General features: G+C 48.9%; 1 protein-coding gene across 7 annotated transcripts in view; it reads right to left on the reverse strand.

The window, feature by feature from the left end:
• Nucleotides 1-16680, reverse strand: part of ATM (Serine/Threonine-kinase ATM-like protein) — a 317444-nt gene that overhangs the window by 259833 nt on the left and 40931 nt on the right. For all 7 annotated transcript variants that reach the window (XR_015261774.1, XM_086772522.1, XM_086772521.1 and 4 more), the window contains exons 13-17: nucleotides 14716-14790; nucleotides 1767-1808; nucleotides 1568-1638; nucleotides 1414-1462; nucleotides 1200-1271 (exon numbers count right to left, since the gene is read on the reverse strand). Coding sequence is in view for 6 of the 7 variants with exons in the window: in XM_086772522.1 (XP_086628648.1) it covers nucleotides 1200-1271; nucleotides 1414-1462; nucleotides 1568-1638; nucleotides 1767-1808; nucleotides 14716-14790 (309 nt within the window). In the remaining variant the exon portion in view is untranslated. The remainder of the gene's footprint in view (nucleotides 1-1199; nucleotides 1272-1413; nucleotides 1463-1567; nucleotides 1639-1766; nucleotides 1809-14715; nucleotides 14791-16680) is intronic.

Raw genomic sequence — 16680 nt, forward strand, 5'->3', positions numbered from 1 at the left:
TGTCCATAGGAGTCCTTATAATTTTATCATTGACTATTAAGATTAATGGATTCTTCCTTGTCACATGGATTCTTCCATGTAACAACTCTCATAAACACGAGAATATGTATCAGCACACTAAAACTTTCCAAGCATGTTTGTCATGCAACCTTGCAGAAGTTAGGAAAGTCAAGAATGCTATTTGGACAAAATCATCAAGGTGTACACTGCGTAAAATGGGACGCATATGTCACTTGATCTAAGAGTTCATCGTAAGAGGAAAGGAAAGAAGCTCAAGTCTCAAACTTTAGAGATATGGAAGTAGCATGACATCGAGGATAATGAGTCTTGTTAGAGGGGTGGAAATATATGGAACAAGGGTCGAGTAATAGATTAATACCTTGGGCAAGAATCAATGGATCAAGGCCAAGAGATAAAGTAAAGTGCTTAGAGGATGAGAGGTCCGAAGCAAGCGGTGGAAGGAAGGGTGGGTCCATGAGTTAAGCCAAGCAGGCAAGCAAGCTCAATGGTGTATGCACAGGGGAACTAATAAGTGGAGCAATGATCAACTCTGGACAAGCCATGCTAGTATTTTCTTAGTTTGGGGTTTGCTTTGCTATCGTGAGACCGTCTTCCTCTCTATGTGCATGAGGGTTGGACTGAGAGCTTGACAGTGAGTTTTAGAGAAGCAATATGAGCCTAAGGCCTTAGCTTCTTCTGGTCCAATGGAAGGGTTGTGAGTAGAACCCATGAAAGGATTGACACGATCTATGTTGTAGAGAGCCCCAAAAAAAAAAGCATCAGCTAGAAAATTAGATGGACGTTGGCTCCAGATTAAACTAGCAATACGCTCACATTAAATTCAGTCCAATAGGCTTTCTCAAGATTCTACAGTTATTATCATTAGGTATAGAAGCTGGCTTTCACTTGTGCAGCAACAAGACCATTTTAAAACAGCTTACCAGCACTACAGATAAAAGTAAGCAAATTACTATAGAGAATGTTGCCAAGCTTAAGCTTTAAGCATGGATCACCCACTGTAAATTCGTTTACAGATTCATTCTATATCCGATGCTCCATCTAAGGCTTCACTTGCAATCTTGTTGCAATTTAACTTTCAATGAGTTATGTGGCATGTTTTTTTAATAGTGCACAGAACTGTCTTTACACTCCTTATATTACCTATGAAAAAACCCTGCAAACAAAAGAATGTAGCCCACCTGTTTATCTATGGATAACACTGCCCAGTTCAATAACTTTTTCCACAAATCTAGGTCCTCACAGACAGCAACCTGTAAATATGGCAACAATGTGACTTGTGATGTTTACAATAAAGTCAGTCCAGATGCTCACAAAGCTTTTCATCCAGCATCAGCTCGAGACTCTACTGCCCACCCAAAAGAAAATCAAAATTCTAACTTTTGAGGCCAACACCTGCTCGGCTGAACTTGAGAAGAACGATGCCATAAAGAAAAGCACACTCCTACACCACACAAAAGAGAGAACACTTTTAAGCTTCCAAAAGATGATCAAAAAATATAGATTGAATATTATGAGATTTCATGGTGTGAGCGCCACACCACCTTACCCAGAAGGCGTTTCAGTGAAGGGTTTGAGATTCCAGAAGTCTTGAGGCACAGAGTAAACTGGTAGGAGGCTCTATATACAAGTTATGAAAGAAAAGATTTAGCACATCTAAAATTGATCTTCAAGTGTACGACTTAATTGTAAATAAGCATTACAGGTGGAGCACTCTAAATGGGTGCTGCTGATCTTTCTTCACTAACCTGCACCAAAAGATAAGCTAGAAGCTTAAAAGACTCCTCAACCTGCAGCACATGGCAACAATCTCAAACAGTCAACGTCATTAAGAACAAATATCAGATGTTTTAAAGGCAAAATGTGTAGTAGATGGCATAATTGATTAGTTCCTCACATGCTAATATGAGGCAATATGAGTTAATGAAAATGCCCTTTGTCTACATTTAACGCACTCTAATGCTTTGAGCCCACACTATATCAGTAAATCAAATGAAAGTCCAAGCTGCAGAAGTGTAAGCCCTGTCTATGCGCATAATTGAAGGGCACCCAAAGAAATTGTGAAGACCATTGAGTGTTATATAATATCAAAAGGGGGAGCAAATGCATTATTTCTTTTTTCTCCTATTGCAAAAAAGAGACTTCTTTTTTTGCAAAAAGGAGACTCCTGTGCATGCCTTGATTCAGTTTCGCAGGTAGACTCCATAGCCATGTCCACAAGAGAGAAGCAACGGAAGAAATTATACTAGTATAAGCCAAAAGACCATAAGGACCTACAAAACCATGGGTGAATAGAGAGTGAATGCATCCCTCCATATGCTGTCCCAAAATTGTTTGTGCAGAGGTCTTTTCATGGAGTGTTAAAACATTTAAACAATCAAGCTGCCAGGATCAGCAGTTTTCAGCTGGGGAGTTGTAGCAGACTTGATTGCCCGGTACCAGCACACTAAGAGGTGACAGTAGGGTTCACTCTAGGGTAGTATACCCTCAGGAGTTGTCACACACCTAAGGAGACGTGTGGCTTCTCTGCCCAGCTCCATTACACACGCATACGACAATCAAGAGAGAGACAGCACTTGAAGTTTACCATTTAACGAACATCACAAAGTATACCAATGGAAGAGACGCAAGAGTTAGACCGGCCCAAGGTACTCAATTAAACTTTAACATTGCTTAGTGAACAGTATGAAGAAGATGCAATGAATCTGCTCTGGTCAGTCCAGGGTGCAGTATTTTGTACATGGCCTTTGGCGGTGACCCACCTAAACCCCAAGTACTGCCATCGGTGGAGCGGTGTCTAATGCTAAATGAGTGCAGGGTCAATGTAGATGTTGAAGTGGTGAACTAAGTCCAAGATGCCAGGGGAGATGTGCAGGGCAGTCCAAGATGCCACGACTGGTAGGTGACCACGACTTTATGGCTGGTAAAAGTTATTTGGCCAGCCACACCAACTACCAAGTACATGTCCTTTTGGCCGGCCGCACTGGCCACCAAGTACTTTTGGCCTCCCGCACTCATGGGCAGCAGGGTGGCTACAGCTCGCCTACCACTTATCGATTCATCATCCTCCATGAATCACCAGGGAGAAGAAGGTGCCAGAGAAGGTCATCATAGAAAGCATTTGTGATGAAGAAGAATGAAGAAGTGGCCACCACAGACCACCATGAGAATGTAAACACCACGGGCCACCATGAGAATGTACTCTCGAACCTTAATATCCAAAATACAAGAGAACATGCACTAATCCATGGCATATATACAAATGGGATCAAATGAAAAAATCATGAGTAGAGATAGCCCTGTCTCATGGCGGCACTTCAGAGAGCCCCGGACCCCGACACCTATTGCAGACCCACAGACATGGCACACATATGCAGAGGGTCTATACCATGCCCCAGAGCAGCCACCTATACCTCAGCCACAGGAGCCTCGACCTACCACAGCTAGCTTCTTTACCCACTCGATGGTACAGGAAGCTATCCGTCGCCTACAGCATGGACGGGCCGCCGACCATATGGGCCTGCAGGGTGAGCATCTCATATATGCAGTAGATTCTTTAGCTCCTTTTCTTGCACACCTGTTTAACAGGGCACTAGCAGAGGGTTTGCCTGCGGAGTGGACGATGCACACCATTGTGCCGATTCAAAGGCTCGCCAACACCACTAGGTGCAGATGGAAAACCCTGAGAAGGGGCACTCTGACTGTGGGTTGGCGAGGCAGAAGTCTGAAGAGGAATGCCCAGTCCACCAAGAGCAAATTGTAAGGTCTCGCAAGAGTCATCAGCTGTGCCACCTGCTCACGAAGGGTGGGAAGCTCTGTCAATTAGGCCCCAGCTGCAGCAAGTCACACCCTGGTGGAAGCGAGGTCAGCCTCTGTATTGGCAAGGAAGCAAATGAAGCACTCCAAAGTGTGGCCACCTCATCGCAGAGCTGGGCAAAGGTCACCTCTGTCTGTTGCAACTCCAGCCGGAATTCGGCAAGCACCTCTAAACGGAGCTGAGCTTCCTCAGCTCACCACATAATATATCCCACTCCTGGTAGAGAAGAAAGGAGGAGTCGGTGAGGTACTCAGAGCGGATCCTGGCATCCATGAAGATACAATCAAACTTGCGCACAATGCGGAGGGCACGGCATAGTCATAGGGAATGGACATTTTCAGACTCGGGAATGTTGGGGATGGTAGCATCTTCCCATTCCCATTTCCGTCCCATGTCACTCTACAGTCACAGGGAATGGCCATTCTCAACCTTTTCCGTCCCCGTTCCCCGTCCCCGTTCCGCGTCCCATGTGACTATGGGGCACGGGCAGCACAAGGAAGAGAATGATGCTACGGAAGTAAGGTGAAGGGGAGCACTGTCACACGTGCATCCCGCACTTGCATGCCACATGGACATATCTGAACAGCAAGTGTAGGACCTGGAGTGGAAACTAGTCCCATGTGAGCCCCAATCCGGGATGAGTCAACCAAGGTTCCATTCTAAGCATCCAAGGTCAGGTGTGCCTTGTCGTGCACATGAAGCAGTGCCAGTCCGCACTGTGGTCTTCCTCTGGAATGATATCAGGTGTGTTCTGAGTGTTTGGTTTGCTAGATCTGTATAGGAAGAATGTAGGTTGCACGTGGAAAAAGAGGCTAGCCCTTTGGGTTACCCCGGGAAAAGGTGTTGCATCCCTTGAATGGGCAAGAAGTAGGCCTTAGGCCACCCCAAGGGCCCAAGGAACCTGTGGCCAATGGCTACCAGCCAAGGGATGGTTGTGGCCCTGTCGGCCAGCCCAAGGAGGGGCTTTTGGCAGCCTGTCGGCCAGCTTTGGAGGCTTGGCCAGCGAGCCGACCTGCCTTAGAGGCCAGCCCAGCCAGGCGGCCAGGGCATATGGGCTGCCCAGCAGCTAGCACAGGCCGGGACAGATGCGCACGGCGGCCAGCAAACAAGTGTGAAGGCGCATGGTTAAAAAGGGCAGAACCAAGTCATGTAGGAAAAATAACAGGCCGACTCATGCATGAACCAGCAGACCAGCCTAGAAGGGGCTATAGATAGCCAAGCATAGAATCCATTCATTCATCTCATAATTCACAAAGGGTGGTTGTATTCCAAGGGCCAGGACAGCCAAGGGGAGTGCTACAGCCAAGGTGAAGAGTGCAGGTCAAGATCAGATCATCAGATCTACAGATTTGTGTTATCGTACATCATTCTAATAAAGCAACTGTACCACTCGTGGTGGGGCCCTACAGAGGGTAATCGGGACCCAAAACTATGTCCAACTCCATCTCTCTCTCTCTCTCTTTATTTCTGCACATCTCTCTATGTTGTGTGTTATCTTCATCGCGAAAGATTGCTGAATTCTGAACATTGAAGTTACGGATTCTATCCACTAAGCTTCCGCATGTTACATTGGTACCAGAGCCTTCTTCAAGTGTGAAGACTCAACTAGAAAAACCAGAAAAAAAGAAAGAAATTTCTTTTTCGCTTGTGTGGTTGGTTTCTAGACTCCGGAGGACCACCCCTTTTTGTGACTCCTGTCCCTAGAAGGACAGTTGGTTTTTAGCTTCCGGAAGCCTCCAAAAAGTCTCCCACACGCATAGTGGATGGTTTTATTGCATTCTAGAAAGGAAGTGCATATTCCCACTATGGCAAGCTTCGATGAAGAGAGAGAACAAAGAACTTCGGAACAAGGAGCACCAGGCAGTCCTTCGAGGGCAGCAAACATGAGTGTGCACGACATGTTCCAGATGATGATGCGAGCAATCACAGACCAGAGCACCAAATTGGAAGAGCAAAAGGCACAAATCTTGGCCCTGGAAGAGAGAACCTGCATTCCAGCCTCTTTTTCTCCGTCTTCTCCTCTCAGCCTCTACACACATTGCACATGGATCACACCTCTGGAGCTCCCCACGAAGATGCACTTCTACAGAGATCACTTCCTCACACTCACTGAGGATGGATTCATCCAACAGCCGGGCTACTTGAGTGTTCACATGTCCCATGCCATGCGGATTGCGATTGGCCAGATATGGGTTTCATCCCACCGCCTCTCCGAGCGGAGACAAGTAGAGCTGAGCGCATCTTTAGAGCCGAGAAGCTCATACGGAGACCCAGAGAGGAGAGGATCTGTCGACTATGCCACACAGAGGTTGAGATGGAGGAGCATTACATATGCCGCTGCCCAATATACTATGAGATCCGCGGGAGGTTTCACTGTCTATTTCGTGAGGGATTCGGTCCACTCTCCAGGATCATTGATTTCCAGGACCAGCGTTGCCTAGGCCTCTTCCTGCTGCAGCTCCATAGACACAGGGACACCTTCTTAAGAGACCTTCAGCCCCAGCCAACCCGCCCCCTCCCTTGCCAGCGAACCATCACCAGTTTCTTCCGGACCAAGGAGGTGGAGGACACCGACAGTGGATCTTGTGGACCCTCCACGAGCTGCTCTGGACCTATCTCGCCCGAGAGGAGTTACCACGGACCGAGCCGTTGCCCTCTAGCGTGCCCGACGACCTCGGTCCCCCCCCCGTCGGCCGCAATCACCTCATCGGCTCCAAATCCAAGACATGCTCCACCGCCATCGAGCTACCTTTCCGCGTGACATAGCTGAGGGAGACCTCTCGGCCATACTCATTATCCCATGCTTGATATTTTGGAGAGTGGTATACCATCTACTCAGAGCTGATGTTGCTCTCATGTTTCTATGTTCTTAGTATTCCATGATGAGTTTCCATGGACAATTTTGTATCACCCCAGTGAGATAGCTATGTTTATGTTTTATTTCTATTTTTTTTCCATTCCATGATGAGATATGCCATGGACATTATTGTATCACTTTGGTCTCATAGGCCCATTGGGTCTTTAGCAGACGCTTAATATATCTTTCTTTCTTTCTCTCTCCTTCTCTTTCCCACATCCCAATAGCAAATCCTCTTCCGGATAACCCTTATGAAGGGTTACTACCATAGCCAAGTTCGACATTCGAGTTGCAGATGAGATTCGATTGATGGAAGAATTGATGGACGACCGTGCGGCAGCATCCCTTGCTACTTCACAAGAAGACGCCAAGCAATGCGTGGTGAACGAAAGATTTCTTGTGGTGTTAGATGCAAGAGCAACACCAACTTCTTCCTCGAGTCATCCTTCCGAGAGGACAAACTTCAGTAAGTATAATGGTAAACTCGACCCCACTTTATTCCTGGTTGCATCAATTTGAAGCTTATTTTGCTGTTGTGAGAAAAACTGATACTGACAGAGTGATCTTGGCTAGTCGGTATTTCAAAGGTGAAGCCATTTTATGGTGGACCCAGTGGGCGCATGCCCACACCAAATTAGATGAGCCCGCACCAAATTAGGTGAAGCCATTTCATGGTGGACCCAGCGGGCTCATGCCCACACCACGGTTTTTGCACAGAGAGATGAAGCGCCGCACATGGTCATCCCCATCTTCCGAGGTGGAACCCTTGAACATGGGAAACTTGATGTTAATCCGGCCCAACACCACTAACAAGGGTTCTCGAACCAGAGGGTTGTTTCCGGGGTGACCTTGATTCATGGAAGCCATGGATAGAGGGAGAGGAGCAGGAGCACTTTTTGGAGGCACAAAGTGGACTCGCCGCTTGCGGCTGTAGCACTTGACAGAGAGGGGACTCTTGATGGGGCTGATGGAAGGAGAACTCCGTGAACGTGTATTGGGCATGAAGAGATGATGAACTATGACAGACTCAAAATTTTGGGAACTCCTGACTCACATGAGTTCCCAAGCAGAATCGCCAGATTTTTAGTATACCTGTAGCAGACTAGGATGCCCGTCGTGCAGGCACACTAAATCACTAGGGTCCTCTCTAGGGCAGTATACCCTCAAGAGTTGGCACAGGCTAGGGAGATGGTCCCACTCCACTACGCGGTCACACAGACTCGAGAATGGAACACCACACAAGAGCTACCTCAATGACATGCATGCAACACAAGATGGAAGTAGGCAAAAGTTCGGACACCACAAGACCATGTATTGCATTGGGGATCCTCTCTCGGTACAACATACTCTCTATATACAATGGGAGTGGCCCCTTGGGCTATCATGAGCCAGGTGCTAAAAGTGGTCACTGACAGATGCCGTTGGAGTAGGTGAGAGGTACGAGAACAAGTAGGTGACAGATGTCGTTGGAGTAGTAGAGCAATCCTGAAACACGACTCAAAACCTGCAAAACAAAGCCAAACAACGTGAAGGGGGCGCAGGCCTTACTCTCACCACCCAACCATGATAGCCGTGGGCAAAACCCACAAGTCTTGGCTGTTCCCACCGAGCCATGAGCTGAGCTAACTAGCAAGACGCACCGACCAAATCTCTACTCCATGACGTCCCATACCGCCATGAAGCTACCCTCGCGGGCCTCGAGACTGCTGCCGGCCTCGGTTGCATGAGGCAGGTGCACGTCTACACTAGATCCAGGCTCCTGACCGTAAAGCTCTCGCAAAGACTCGCGAGACACTATGAACAACTGACTAACCTTGGCCACCCTTTTATAGGCTCTTGGCCGGTCTCCAGGCGTCCACACTTGGGCACCCGCCCGCCATAATTGGGTGCCTGCCCGTCAGTCTATCCCAACTCGCCAATCAGCCTGCCTAGCTCCAAGCTTCCACAAGCCTCGAAGCTAGTCTTGTGTGCGTGTTGCACACGGTAGATAACACTCTGTGCACATGACACTCAACAAACCACAAGTGGCTGGACAAGTCTAGAGGTGGCTGCTGCTCTGCTATTCCAGGATTCCAATGTTACAATTCTCCTCCACCTAGGCAAACATCATCTGATGGCCGACCATCTCTCCCGCATCGACAAAGGTGAAACGGCCACAAGTATTGACGATGACCTTCTTGATAGTGTAATTTTTAAAGTGGATGCTGCCCCCTATTGGTATGGGGATGTTCTTGCTTTGCTGTCTACAGGCCAGTACCCAACCGGTGCTAATTCCAAGGTGAAACGCGGTCTCCTGGTGAAAAGCCGCCCATTTCAGCTAGTGGCCGGTAAACTTTACCAAGCTGGGCATGATGGTGTCTTATGCTGCTGTGTGCAGCCCCCATGAAGTACCACGCTTGGTGGAGGATGCCCATGCAGGACCCAAGGGCACGAGCACTATCAGGGACATGTCACCGGCACACTCCTCCAACAAGGCCTACAGTGGAATCACCAGTGATCAGGCTCCCACTTTGTCAAGGAAATCATCACCAACCAGATTTTGTACCAAAAGTCATGTGCCTTTTATCCACATGCAAATGGTCAGGTGGAGAGCACCAATAAAGTGTTCTGTCACTTAATAAAGAAGATGACACCACCACCACTAGCAGGAGGCATTGTGGGGCACCCTGTGGGCATACTGCACCGCTTTCAAGGCCACCACCCAGCACAGCCCCTTCCACTTCGCGTATGGCTTGGAGGCCATCATGCCCTTCAAGTTTCACAGCAGCTCCTTCTGAGTGGGTACTCACCGTCCAGAGGATGCCACAACTTCTCACGCTGTCCCAGTACTCTGATTGGCCATCCTGGATTAAACCCAGGCAAGGGCCAACCAAGCCTTTGAGGCAGAGCAAAACAGACACAAGGCTTGGCATGATCACCACCTACGCAAACCCCAATTCTGCGTGGGCGATTTGGTTTTGGTGTACCAGGCCCATTAATTGAAAAACGGGCAACAAAATTGGTTCAAGCATGGGAAGGTCCAGGAGATCCTGCTTCATGGTGCCGTGCAACTCCACTCTTTGGACGGGCAACCCCTACCACTAGACAATGGTTCTAGGGTCAAATTGTACCAATCTGGCATGTGCCTCCCCACCCAGTGCCACTCCGCCTTCCCCGCTGTCAGGCTAAAATCTGAAAGGTTTTTTTGGTCAGTGTACATATGGTGCGTGTGGTGTGTGAATAAAATTTGCCCTGAATGCCCTGGCAAGTGTACAGGCCGAGTGGTTTGGCAGAAAGCTGGAATATGCACGTGTTTTGTTTTCCGGAGCAGACGCGGGAGATCTGAAGTTTTAGTGCAACTGTGTGGTGTGCGGATGGTTACTAAAAAGAGGGCACCGACTGGAAATTGTCGGGTTTGGTAAGTTGATGTTGATGATTCGAGATTGTGGGCAGATGTTGCATAATATTGGAGAGTCGTGGTGTTGCACTTGAACTTGAGAAGCAAGTTATTAAGGTTTGGATGGTGGCCGTTACTTGTGGCTTTGAGGCTTTTTGAAAAAAATAAAAAATAATGTAATATGGCCAATTTAAAATAACCACATGGAAAGAGAGAAGGCCGCCAGCTCAACGTTTAGAAGGTGATAGAGGACCGCTTCGAGAAGGTATAGAAGAGCTGGGGGCTCCTTAGACGCTTAGAGAGGAGCGTGGAACAGAATGTATGCAGCCACAGTCGGGGGTTCCCAGGCGAGCTGCAGTTTCAAGCCAGAGGAGGCGCAGCTGTGGTGGCCGTCGTGTAGCAGCTGGAGACGCTGTTGTGGAGAGGCTGACGGGCTAGAGAAGCCAGTGGGCTATGGAGCGCAGCTGGTCAGCGCAGAAGTGTGGGAGCCTCCCAGGTGAAGAAGTGGACGTGGGCTAGCGTGTACAGGCAGCATGAAACCTTGGTGAGGGCGCTGCTATGTTGGCGCAAGGTAGCTGGTCGAGAGTGGTGATGTGAAGAAGTGGATGTGGGCTGACGGGTTGACAGCGTCAGCGTAAGGTGTGCGTGGACGGGCTGGTGAGCCTGTAGACAAGTCTGGAGCGCAGCTGAGGTCTGCAGTGTGTGGAAGCTGCAGGCGAAGTCATGGGTAGAGAGTGGCCGCTGCTAGTGAAGAGCGTGGTAGCCTCCCAGGTGTGGAGCAGCGAGAAGGCAGCTGTTGAGTGCTGAGAGAGCGCAGCTGCAGATAGCAAAGGTGAGGAGAGAAACGAAGAAGTGGTCGTGGTGTGAAGCAGGCTGCTGACAGCGACTGAAGAAGCAGAGGAAGCCGACTGTGGAAACAACACGGGCTGCTGAGAGGAAAAGCCGCTTTGGTCAATAGCCGACGGGCGTGAAAAAGGTGTGGAGAAGGCCCTTGGGTGTGATGGCGTAAGTGGCGGCCTGATAGAGGGCTCCTTCGAAGCTGACAGGCTGGAGCGGACAGCCGTTTGATGGTAAGCGTGGAGCGCAACTGGGTTGTCGGGCTGGCGACCGTGGAGAATAGAGGCCGGCCTTGAGGTGATTCAGAGTTGAGAGAGTAGAGGGGCCACCTTGCTTGGGCGTGGCGTTACAGGTGGTCGTCTGCAAGCAGTAGCGTGGTTTCCAGCTGGAGAGGCTGGTGGGGCCTCCAGTGTGAAGAGGTGAACACAGCTGTGGTTGGCGCAAGGCAGCTGCAAGAAAAAGCGAAGGGAGCAGATAAGCTGCTGGTGACAGGTTGGCTGGTGTGGGCCGCCTAGGAGACAGGACAGTATGGACAGAGAGCAGGGTGCCGAGTGAAGCACAGAGAGATGAAGTGTTGCTGCTTGGTGGTGGGCCGGTAGCAGGGCAGATAAGCTGCCTGGGTTTGTTGTGAAGCTGACAGAGGATCAGCACAGAGAGAGAGAGAGAGAGAGAGAGAGAGAGATGATGGTCGAGCTGCTGCTGACGACACATGCAGAAGTGATGGGCTGCAGAGGACTCGAGGGTTAGCTGGTGTGGGCGCCTTCTGGAGCGAGAGTGGCCGGGTTCATTCTGGTGTGATTGGTACAGCAGGCAGGCAAGTGGATTTCGTGGTGATCAGGGATGTGGTGTATCCTCGGCTGACAGGCCTGAGTGTTTTGTTTGTGAGTTGTGTGAGTAAGGCTTCTGTGTCGGGAGAAGCTTGTATGAAATTGTGATTTGGAATATATTGCTGGATGTTTGCTTTGGTCTACGGTGCCCTTGTTTTTGGCTGTCTGTGGTGAAGTGAGAGAATTGTTCCAGCCGGTGGCTGGTGGTGCCCCCGTTCGTGTGTGTTATTCCAAGTTTGCGAGGTGGAAGGGCTGTAGAGGCAGGCTTTTCTTTCTTTTTTTCACCTCACACCCGCCATCGCCTTACTTTTAAAATTAAATTTTTTTAAAAAAACCCAAAAAAAACTTGGTGACCCACTTATCGCCACCACCTTCATTGTCGCCCTCTCAGCCACAAGTGGTCACCCCCATGGTCACCCACCTTCCGTAGTAGTGGGCTGGCCCCTTAAAGCAGTTCGCCTTTATGGGTCACCCTCTTTGCCTCTTTGCACACTTTCGCCCCCTTCTACCCTACTCACCCTTGATCCCCAGCCCCGCGCACGCGCAGGAAAAGAGACTTCAATTAAGCATGAAAAAATATACAAAAGGGAGATTTCAAACCAAACAAGGGTCCATATAAGTAGCATTGAAAAGATGCCATATTCCGACTCTCTCATAAACTGGCCGTGCTTTCTCTCCGTAGCCCTCAAAGATCCTTGGATTCTGGCCCAGGTGGCAATGAGGGCGTGGACGATATCACGCCAAATCCTGCAAATGAACTGTGACTCATAAACCAAAGTGCCCTCAATGGCCTCAGTGCATCTCACCCTTGCTTTTTGACCACCACACTTTCACCCCTTTTACTGTCCTACCCACACCCCTTCTGCACTACTCACCATAGCCCCTTTTACTGCCCTACCAACAACCCTCCTACACTACTCACCATCGCCAGTTAACCCTATCCACACCCCTTCTGCACCACTCCCATGACCCCTTTTGTTGCCCTACCCACACCCCTTCTGCACTACTCACCATCGCCCCCTTACCACACCCACATCCCCCTCTTGCTTACTCTTTGCTGACACATCATCGCCAGACACACCACATCTCGGTGTGTTATTGCCATAACCTTACCCCGTTTTACTGGCCTACTTACCTTCTTCCTGCCCTTCTCACCCATCATGCCACATCCCCTTCCCCATCATTGCCATCCTTTCACACACCCCTATTTTTTACCACCACATCTGGCACCATCGCCTCTTGTCTCCCCTACAAACGTGGCTGCCCAATGACTTGAACGCCATAGCCACCACACCTCGTCTCCCCTTGTGCACCTGGTTGCCACATCTCCTCGTCATCACACCCCCTATACTATCGCCTCCCTGCCCCTCCCGTTGGCATCCACTCCTCACTGCATCAATTCTTCACCCTCCTCCCATGCTGTTTCTCTTTAGAGCTGCCTACAGTGCTTCTTGCAACCCATGGCTGCACGCCTCTTGCTGCCACCTCTCTGCTCCAAGTACACAATTCAATTGATCTTGTCTCGTACACTATGGCAGATAGTCTTCCTCGCTCCCCCATCCCCTTCTCCCACTCCATGATACGATTTCTTCGCACCCGTGTCCCTCGGGTTTCAATTGATGGCACTTTCACTGGAGACCCCAACCCAACTGTGGGGACATTCTTCAGCTGAGGAGGTGGTCTATTTTGGCGTGTGCAATTCTGCTCCCCGGCTACCTCCATCAGGCGCACCTCACCAGCGTACAAGTTCCTAATCACGGCAGCAACCAATCTGAGCAGTGCTACCATCTCTATGCTGGCCCAATCTTCCTCTACTCTCAGCCACCACTCTGCGCAACTGTATGCCATCTTCCATTACTTTTTCCTCTTCTGTGAGTTGCCTTCCACACTTCTTCTCATGCCACCAAAGCCTTTTATTGTGTGTGTTTCAACTGCCCTTTTTCACTTTGCCTCACTTCATTATGAAGATGCCACCATTTCCACACCCACCACAAAAAACCAGGCATCTCCACATTCTCATGGCCATCCGCCAGCTTCCTCAAAGCCCTCCGTTTCTCTCCCCGTTTCCGTCACCCCCCCCCCTCCCTCTCCTGTCACATCTGTTGCCTCACATCCAGCCCCCCTCATACCCCGGCAACCTCTCACAGTGATTCAGTCCCCCTTCTCACATTTTGCCTCACCGCCTCCAAGTTCCCGAACTGGTTCAGGCGCCCCACCGTCAGATCCACCCCCCTATAACCTGCGCCAGCTCCTTCAAAGTCCGATGCCACACTCTCGGTGGACACCTCCCTTCTCTCTGCCACCATCCCTATCCCCATGCCTGCACCTACTGTGGCAAACAGGGGCCCAAAAATCAGCATTCCCTTGGATACTTCTACCACCGAGCGCCCAGGCTCCCCAAAGGAAACCAATGCAACAAAAAGAAATCCCTCACCCTGGGGGCACAAATTTTTTTCCTCCCCAAGGAGTGTTCTGGAACACATATTTTAGAGGCACACATTTTAGTGGTGTGCTTGATCAAGAAATGAAGGGATAGCTTTCATGCTGATAAGAAATATTATTTGGCAATGTAAATTGCTTACGGAGAACCCAAACTCTGAGAAGAGATTTTTTTCCCAGCAATAGACCTATCAGACCTTACGTTTAAGTCAATGCATTACAGCTCTTCTAGAATCCTTCATGAAGCAATGAGCTCAATGAACTTGCATGTCAGTATAAAATTCATACACTTTGTACAATCAAGAAATGAAGGGATAGCTTTCATGCTGATAAGAAATATTATTTGGCAATGTAAATTGCTTACGGAGAACCCAAACTCTGAGAAGAGATTTTTTTCCCAGCAATAGACCTATCAGACCTTACGTTTAAGTCAATGCATTACAGCTCTTCTAGAATCCTTCATGAAGCAATGAGCTCAATGAACTTGCATGTCAGCATAAAATTCATACACTTTGTACGATCATGGGAGATAAAAATTACTTACTATGATTGATGTACTACTGAATAAAGGTAGCCAGTGCAATAGCATCACCCAAACAGACTGCCAAAGGCTTTTACCCTGCATATCAATATTAACAATTAATCATGACTTCACAACAGCATAGACCAGAAATCAATTGCACTTCTTGCAAAATCAATTAAAATAATTGCTGCTACAAAAAGCTTGTATGTTCAAAGTAGGCACACACAAGAAAGTGCATTGAAACCCTTCCATGGAAGAATTTCTCAACTAGTTGAACCTACCAACCACACTAAAGAAAAGGATTCAATTCCCTACATTCCACATGTATTACTGGTACATGTGTCAATGCCACTATGAATTTCTCCTCCACACACAGGCTAGGAGTTGGACGCCACAATTATGAGGTGTGGAGAATGACAAGCAAACACTCTTGAGGAGAGGGCTTATTTCCAGATAGAAATTCCCCTAATTTTTAGAGGTACTGAGAAATTCTCCTAGACATTGCTGAGAGGTGTTAGCACTTTCATCCCCAGTTTCTGCTCTGTATGGTGCCCATTTGGTCCCCTTTTGCATGGCCCTTGCTTGTGGGCTGGCCACCCCTTTTTTAGTATTTTTCTGGGATTTTTCCCAGCCATTCTGGCATTTTTCTAGGGAGCCATGTCCAACAGCTCCAGTCGGCCTGTTTCTATGCTCCAGTCGGCCAGCTCTTCCCCACTATAAATAGTGGGTGCTGGCCTCTCATTTTTCATAGAGTCTTGTACTTATTTGCTCCCTCACTTATGAGACTATCACTGTCTCTTGCTTGGGACTGCTTTGGTTCAGTATATTCAGCATAATTTGCTCCATATCTCTCTCTCTCTTGCACTCTCTGTTCAGCACATTCTAGTGCCACTCTGCTTCCGCTCTGTGCACTCTTTCATGGTATCATTGCTCTAGGTTTAGCAACCTTTCTGCTGCCCCAGATTCAGCCCTGTTTTCAGCACCTTCTCCTCTGCGTTTTCTTCCAGATCCATAGCCTTTGCTGCTGCGTTTTCTTGACAGCACTCTGCTGGTCGGTTTTTCTTCAGATTGGCTTCACCGATTCAGCCGTCTGGCTCTTGGAGATCAGCGTTTCATTGCCCACTTGGAGATTGGACTGCAGGCGGCCTGTTTTCTACAGGACAGCACTTGTTCATTGCTGCGTTTTCCTCTCCAGTGGTCCTTTCCCTTTGCAGAGGGGGCTTGTGGTGTTGCAGGCTTTGGTGGCACTCTTGGTACCTGTGGAGGACACCTTTTCTTCAGAGATTGTGCATTTCGTGAGATTGAGCCCAAGCTCTTGTGATGGCTGCTCCCACTTCTCTTCATATGTTTGCTGAGTCTGAGTCTGCCAAGTTGGATGGTTCCAACTACACCCTATGGAAGGTGAAGGTGAAATCGGCCTTGCGTGGCGTGGATCTCTGGGATTGGCTTGTTACACCAGCCAATGCCACCCCTCCCACCCTTGCTTCCGGTGGTGTGACTCAGGCACAGATTGATATTTGGCAGTCGAATGATCGACGTGTTTTCTCCTTCCTGATGTTGAATTGTCAGGATGATGTTCTCTCTCATGTGCGTACAGCTGATGCTGCACATGAAGTTTGGAAGGTTTTTGCAGATCTCTATGAGATTAAGTCTCCGGGTCGGATTTTGGCATTGGAAAAGCAACTTATGAACTTATCAGTTTCTGCGTTTCCATCTTTATCTGCTTTCATCTCGAAGATGAAAGATCTCCGGGACGAGCTTGCTGTTTGTGGCAAGGACATCTCCACAGAGGATATGGCTATTCGGCTGCTCTCCAAACTTCCAGAGAGGTTTGATGCATACTTTCAGTCTCTGGTTTCTTCTCCTCGTCCTGTTCCAGTTACTTGGGAGGAAGTTCTCCCCTCCATTATGCAGATAGAGTCTCGCTTTGAAGAGCGGACTGGCACCTCCGGTGGCCCTGATGGAGCTTTGGCAGCACGAGATAAA

This window comes from Cibotium barometz, chromosome 32 (assembly GCF_041138505.1).
Source record: "Cibotium barometz isolate CiBa-2024 chromosome 32, ASM4113850v1, whole genome shotgun sequence".
NCBI classification, from domain to species: domain Eukaryota; kingdom Viridiplantae; phylum Streptophyta; class Polypodiopsida; order Cyatheales; family Cibotiaceae; genus Cibotium; species Cibotium barometz.